The sequence below is a fragment of the Nestor notabilis genome, unplaced genomic scaffold, assembly GCF_000696875.1.
Source record: "Nestor notabilis isolate BGI_N333 unplaced genomic scaffold, ASM69687v1 scaffold19460, whole genome shotgun sequence".
NCBI lineage: Eukaryota > Metazoa > Chordata > Aves > Psittaciformes > Psittacidae > Nestor > Nestor notabilis.
Window position 1 is genome coordinate 12,298 of NW_009912666.1, and position 7,116 is coordinate 19,413.

Here is a 7,116-nt window from a genome sequence, read left to right on the forward strand (position 1 = left end):
GAACAGGTAAAGAGCACATCGTTCTGCTTTATAAAAAAGACCAAATCAGACATTTAAGGCCAAGGAGTGCAAAAGAATCCCGTAAGACACCACAGGGGCACCAGCTTCAGGGACAATCCAGTTGAGAGTCTTCCTCTTAGTGAGGTTTTTGGGGAGGTTGGGGTGTTTTTGCAAGCTTAATCCATACACATTCACTCTTCATACAAAGACTAAACATTAAAAACGTGCTATTGCATCTGTAATGGCGATTGGCAGCTCTTTGCAATCCATCCTCACCCCTCGTCTCCAAAGCTCAGCACACAGAGCACAGAGCTGCATGTCAGCATGACCCATGCTGATGCCTCAGTACACAGGTTTAAGTAAACCAGTCCAAATACAGACGTACAAATCCATTCAGAAGCAGGAAGCCAAAAGGGTCCATCAGCGGCATTTGGAAGGAGGTGACCAAACACGGCTCCTCTGGAAGTCCCGGCCTGGCTTCAAGTCTCTTCCTTGCATCAATGGGGTTCTTCACAACCCAACAAAGCAGGGAGGGGAAGCCAAATCCAAGTCTCAGTCTCTCCCCTTTATTTTCAAAAGCTCTCTCTGTTGGTGTCCCAAGGTGTGGGCTTGGTCATGTCCATGATTTATGAAAGCATGCTCAGGAACATGAGCAGGTCACAAAACCAGGCTCCAACAGGCACTTGAACCATTTCAAAGGGCTTTGGCTGGTTAAATAAGCCTGGCTGCTCATGTGAGGAATTAAATCCTTCCCCTCCCATCAAACCATTTGAAGAGTAATCACAGGCTAAGAAACAAAGGCACAGTTCAGTTCAATTAAGGCACAAAAACATGGTCCACACCAAAGCACGGGGCCTGTTTTGGTTTCCCTCTCACCCCAAAACCAGTGGATATGTTTATGCCATGGCTGGTAAATTCAGCTGAAGTGTTTTCTAGTCACGTCCAAGGGCGCCTGAACAGATAAACAAGTCCCATGGCTTTGCCTTGTTTGCTTTCTGATAAACAACCAAGTGGCAACAGCAGTAAAATAGAGCTTCCTCCTGCTGCAATGCTGCAGCCCTCAAGGCCAGCTGGCACTGTGCCTCGGCGTGGCAATGCCCCATCTCCTGCTTCTGACCAGCTGGAGAGGAGCAAAGGGAAGGCACCGAGTGCCCACAGAGGAAGGGCAGTTCCCCTCAGACCCCTGGAGACCCTCTGAGGGGATGTATCCTCTCAAAGCAAGTCCCTTCTAAGGGAGTTCCTAGCAGAATAATCAATAAAACAGCCCAGTTCTTCATTACAAAACCCATTCGAAACGAACCAATTTTCCCTCAGCTGCCACATCCCAAGTGCAAGGCTGGCCCAGCAGCCAGTGTGATGCCAGGCAGAGGGCTGGGCAGATGAGTGCGGAAGAGCTGACAGGTCAGCTCACATCTGGCAGTGACTGCACAGCTGATCCCCGTGGTCTCCTTGGGAAATGTGATGCCCGTGCAGGCATCCCACCCCTCTGTGACTGGCACTATCTCAGGAGACACGCCAAGAGGCCAGAGATTAAATGAGCCACGTTACCTGAACCTTCTCATACAGTGCAGCAGAAGATGACACCACTAAGGGTCAGTGGGGAAAAGGCAGATCTGGCTTCTGCAAGCACCATGGATAAAGGACTTAACTGGTTTTGGGACCCACATGGCCATGTTAAATAGAGATTTGGGTCCCTGGAGATCAGGTGCTCGGTCCTCACCTCAGCATTAGCACAAACACAGAGACACCATCCAGTTCTTCCCTACCCAAAATAAATTATGCAATGCCAGAAAGCAAGAACTGTGCAACAGATCCTCAAAGCAGAGGAAAAGGGTTGGGCCACTGAGGTTGTGGAAGCTTAACATGAAGTATAGAAATCATAGAAGCACAAGTTATCTGATACTTCCTTGTCCATCATCTCCTCCCTGGGCACACATTTCACCTCGCAGGTTCATTATCTCCAGAGTTCACTTCCTTGATGTTCTATATTGTCCAAGAAAAAATAAAAATCCAGTGAAATCTAGACAGCAGGAGAAATTTGGCTTCAACAAAGGATCAGGGTGGACTGGGGAGAAAAATAAGTGGCATAGCACACTCCATATTGAAAGAGGAGAAAACTGACTGCAGCAGAGCCTCGGAATGCCTGCCTGCTGCTTGGGTCCTTTTCCTTAACAATACACCTGAAGCAGAGGTGCCCCAGATGAGTCAGTCTCTGTGTCTTGGAAAGAGGAATCTCTGCTTGTTGGAGAGCCTTGGAGAGGAAAGAGAAGAGATGGTGACATTAGACAATGTGAATTGTAGCAGCCTGGCAGTTAGGCAAGCAACTGCCACAAAAGCTTTGTGTATCATGAGGGAGGAGAAAGCCACACAAAGCCCACAGGCAGGGAACAACCCTGCCTGTATTGTAGCCATCTCCTAGGATAGATCTGTTATTATGCAGGAGAAAACTTGTCTTTTAGCCCTGGGCTGCTCTTTGGAGTGGAGCATGTATGCTGGGAGGATCAGAGCTCAGGAGACAGCCCATCACCCTGCCCTGCTTCCCTTTTGCACAGTTCTTTTGTTCCCAGTGTAACCCAGCTATGACCTTAGCCAGTCACACCCCAAATACAGCCCCAAAAACACCCCGAGACAGAAAGCTCTCAGGCCAAGCATTGTCCATGGACAGAGATCACTCTATACTTGGGTTCCATTCTTTTCCAGCACCCACTGACCCAGGCAGTATTCTGAGCTTCCTTCATGCCCAAAGCTCAAGAGAACTACTTCCCTTATGGTAACCCAGCGAGGCAGGTGTCAGCTCAGCCTTTGAGGGTGAAAACTGAAGGATGGTGTAACAGGGAAGTTAAGGGCATTCCCCTCACTCCTGTAATGCCCCTGCAGTGAAGACCCCAGCCAGGTACGTTACCTGCACTGCTATGTCGCCTCATGTTCCTGGCTATCACATCTGCTGATGTTTCTTCTGATATCTGCACGTCCAGATCTGGAATGAAAACCAAGAGGGGCTGAGACAGGAAAGGATGGGCAGCTATGACTCAAGAGTAAGGATCCCAGGCAGCGAATAAACAGGGCTCAGCTTGGAAGGCACCACCCTCAGGTAATAGGAGAGGTAGAGTCCCATTCTTCAGATTGCTTCCACCATTGTCTTGGTAATCTGAGCTTTGTAGTTCTTAAATACCGGGAAGCAACAGCAGCCTTAGTGCTAAACCACCCGGTTTCCTCCTCCTCCGTTACTTCTGGATGTGTCCTCACCCCCCACACTCACCTTTTCAAGGTCTTTCTACAACAAACTTTCTTACAAGCTGTTCTGGAGGTCAGTGCTCCAGACTAGGAGGAAAGCATCCCTCAAACAGCACTTATGCTGTGGCAGCAGCACTTCCCTCCTCTCTGCAGGGATATTTACTGTCAGCTCCTCACCCACTGTGTGGAGGAAGTCTTAGCTCCAAGGAGGCTTCCTGTCATGGTATAGTCTAAGGGTGGCATTAGCAAGGAGCACTGGTAGCTCAGGGGAGAGAGCCAGCTGAGTAACTGGACATCCTGGGGCACAAGCCAGCTCGTCTGGTCATACCAGTTAAGTTTGACTCACAGTCTTTCTGCCCAGCTTAGAGGTGCGGAGGAAAGCAGAATCATTGCAGTAGCAGCAGAACTTCTATTGCTCAGCACAGACTCCCCTGACAGTGAAAGATACTATCTAGAAAGCCCCAACACAACGACTGGTGAGAAACAGAGGTCTCCAGTAATATGCAAGGACCTCCATTCACACATCCCAGGGAAAAAAAGCTCACCCTGAAGACAGACACCGGCTTTCATTTCTGCTCCGTTGTCAGATCTCCAGGGCTTTGATAAAATGAAAAGCCTTCCAGTACCTAAAGGGGCCGATAAGAAACTGGAGAGGGGCTTGGGACAAGGGCTTGTAGGGACAGGACAAGGGGAATGGCTTTAACCTGCCAGAGGGGAGACTGAGATGAGCTCTGAGGCAGAAGTTCTTCCCTGGGAGGGTGCTGAGGTGCTGGCACAGGGTGCCCAGAGAAGCTGTGGCCGCCCCATCCCTGGCAGTGTTCAAGGCCAGGTTGGACACAGGGGCTTGGGGGAACCTGCTCTAGGGGAATGGGTCCCTGCCCGTGGCAGGGGTTGGAGCTGGATGGGCTTTAAGGTCCCTCCCAACCCAAACCAGTCTGGGATTCCATGAAAATAACCCTCTTGTTCTGAAGTGGTAGCACCAGGGAAGCCACACGTACCATCCTGGCTGATGACCATGGACTCCAGCATGGTTTCATTCCCGCTGTCTGGTGCGTTGCCTCTGCTGGACTTCTCCTCGTGGCTCTGGCTGGCTGGGATAGAAATATGGGGCCGGACTCTGCTTTTGCGGGTGCTGATGCGAATGATGCCTCGGACCAGCCTGCATTCAGCATCCTGCTCATCCAGGTTGTAGTCCTGAGTTATGCTATTGATGAGGTCCGAGATCTTGTTGGTCTTCTCCAGGAAGACAGTGTCTGACGTGCACTTGGCCAGCTCATCGATCTGGTGGACGCTGAAGAGCTCCGTCAGCTTCTTGAAGATCAGGACATCAATCTCCCTGCTGGACATGGAGCCATTCAGCTCGCTGATGTCCAGGTCGGACTCATGGAAGGAATAATACTCCTCCGAACTCCGGTGGCTGCTGGGGAGTGGTGGCTTTTCTATGCTGTTCCTGAAGGGCTTCTCTGGCAGCAGCTCTTTGCAGCATGAATCCGACTCCAGGTGGTGGCTGGGGCTCCTGTTTTGATAGACAGGAATGGCCTTCCGTTTCACATCTGGGTAACTGAAACTGCTACCCATGCTGGACTTTTTGATCTGATTCCCATTTTTCTCAGCGGGAGAGACATTGGCAGGGCTGTTTGGCAGTCGCCCATTATAATCTCCATTCTTCCCATCATCAGTGGAGGTCTCAGTGGGCCCCGGATAGGGGATACAGACACTGCAGTCCTGAAAGCAGCCCCCACAGGTCACTATACAACAGAAAACAGCCTTGTATGTGTTCCAGGCCTGAGACAGAGAAGAACAGCAAAAGCTCTGGTTTGGGGGAGCCTCTGCTGTACCAGAAATAAAGGTAATTGTTTCTGCTTCTCTCCCGTTGGAGTCTTTGAGATCAGCTTTGCGACCTTTCCTGTCCCGCATCTGCTGGGCTCTGCTGCGGCCCTGTTTGATTTCAGGCGTAGAGCCACTGAACACCTCCAAGCTGACATCTGTCTCCTTGGATGCTCTGGTCCGCAGGGGCACAGCCTCCTGGTAGGACTGGTTCAGCTGGCGGTGGCTGTTCAGCTCGTGGGGGAGTCCTGTTCTCCGGCCCAGCATGGCTCACTGCTCAGGCACCTGCAGAGCAAGAAGGTCTTAAGTCAAACAAAGGATTCATCACCAGTTTCACCTCAGCAAGCTGTTGATCAACAGAGAAGCAGCCAACATTCAAGTTCACTGATTCCCCAGTTTGATATTCCCTTTATATACAGAAGTATTTTGCATGAGGATTCACACTGTTCTCACTTGTTGCATAGGGAGGGGATCCAGCCTGTGTCCCAGGGTTCTCCAACCACTCCAGCTTTGCTGCTTCCTCTCAGGAGATGCTTCGATCAAGAGAGCTGTTTTAAAAGGACGATTTTTAAGACATCAAAATCCCTGTAGCCTTCAGAAGAGGTTTCCTCCAAGCAGCTGGAAGACTCATGCTCTGGAGCAATAAATGAGCATCACAGCCATAGGTGGAGCCAGTTGACAGGCTCCAAAGGGAAAGTATCTTCTTTTAAACAACTTCCCCTTTGTCTTGCATTCCTTAGGATTAAGCTGGGCCCTGACAGTGCTTATCCATTTCAAAACACACCATGCCCAGGAGGAGATGACAAGCAATCAATCATTATGCAAGCTGCCAATTCAGACTCCAGACTACTCAATGCTATTTACATTTAGAGGGTTTAGCAATGGCAGCGTTACCAACACTAATGATTTTTGCTAGTCATGCTAAGGCCAAGTTATGCCAAAGGCTTTCCTATGAAAACTGATGTCTTCATCTGGATTAAAAAAAGATCTTGTCATCAAGTCACTCTTAAATCAAGCCTCACGGGAGCAAAACCTTTACAAAGCCCTGCTACAGAAACCCTACCAGCAGCCTATGTGCTCAACTGTTCTCACTGACTAACACGACAGGCCCAGCTCTACACACAGGAGTAAACTGTGTTTACACACTGTCACACTTGAGCTCCATAGATCCATCAAGCAGAGTTTGGCACATTAAATCTCCCTGTTATGAAGGAAGCTTGGCACTGGGTGACAGGGAGGAAAGTCACATCCAGGCTGTCACCCTCCACCACTCCCATTGCTGCTGCTTTTAGCCCAGACTGTGGTGGGGCCCTAAATTGCTCACAGTTTCTAAGCTTCTTGGCTAACACTGCTTTCACCCCCAAGAGATCCTTTTAAATCCTAATTAGGCTAATTAATAAGCAGTGAGAGCCCAGGCATAGCTTACGCAGTTTTGGGCTGTCCCTGCTGCTCTACTATATACTTTCTATAGGGCACCTCAAGCATGAATAAATACCTCTGTCCTATCCTGCTAGAGCACTGCCTCTTTTCCCCTTTTTAAAAACAAATAGTCATGTTTTCCACACAAAGCTACAGGCACAGAGTGAAAGCCAGGCAGTTACAGCACTCCACTGCTTTCCAGGAATGCTTTGGCTCCATTAGCTTACAAAAATCCATAAGTAATGCTTGTCCCAGGAGCTCCTTCTGCACGTTCCTGGACAACATGTTAAATACAAAAGCCCCAGACACTCCAATTTCAGTGCTGAGCAGGCAGAGCTTCCCAGACTCAGCATCAGTGGGGAGCTTTGATTGCTTTCACTGAAGAACAACAGGGTTTTTTTCCTCAGCTTCATCAGTGTTCTAATGCAGTTTAGAACTCTCTTAATACCAAGGCTTCATGAGGTTTAATGCATGCACTGCACAGTAACAACCGTTTATGTAACAATATATAACATTCTGTCATTTCAGAGCATCTCTGACACAGGGAGGAGTATTATCTCAGCTCTGCACAAAGACACCTGCAGGCACAGAGATTAAACCTCTCACCTGACATTGCACAAACCCCCGGTGGCATCA

The 7,116-nt window shown here is 49.4% G+C and overlaps 1 protein-coding gene across 1 annotated transcript; it reads right to left on the reverse strand.

Moving 5' to 3' along the window:
- Positions 1-2,004: 2,004 nt before the first annotated feature.
- KDF1 (keratinocyte differentiation factor 1) lies at positions 2,005-5,328 on the reverse strand. The gene is made up of 3 exons (XM_010020614.1): positions 4,233-5,328; positions 2,903-2,977; positions 2,005-2,251 (listed from the first exon to the last, which is right to left on the reverse strand). Exons 1-3 carry the CDS (start codon positions 5,326-5,328, stop codon positions 2,169-2,171), a joined length of 1,254 nt encoding a protein of 417 aa, XP_010018916.1. The 3' UTR covers positions 2,005-2,168.
- Positions 5,329-7,116: the final 1,788 nt, after the last annotated feature.

Excerpts from the sequence above, each read along its gene's own strand:
- KDF1 (XM_010020614.1), bottom strand. The coding sequence starts at position 5,328 with ATGCTGGGCCGGAGAACAGGACTCCCCCACGAGCTGAACAGCCACCGC. Across the intron at positions 2,978-4,232 it reads CATGGTCATCAGCCAGGATG|ATCTGGACGTGCAGATATCA; the intron begins GTACGTGTGGCT and ends TTTTCATTCCAG. Across the intron at positions 2,252-2,902 it reads GAGGCGACATAGCAGTGCAG|GCTCTCCAACAAGCAGAGAT; the intron begins GTAACGTACCTG and ends TTCCTCTCCAAG.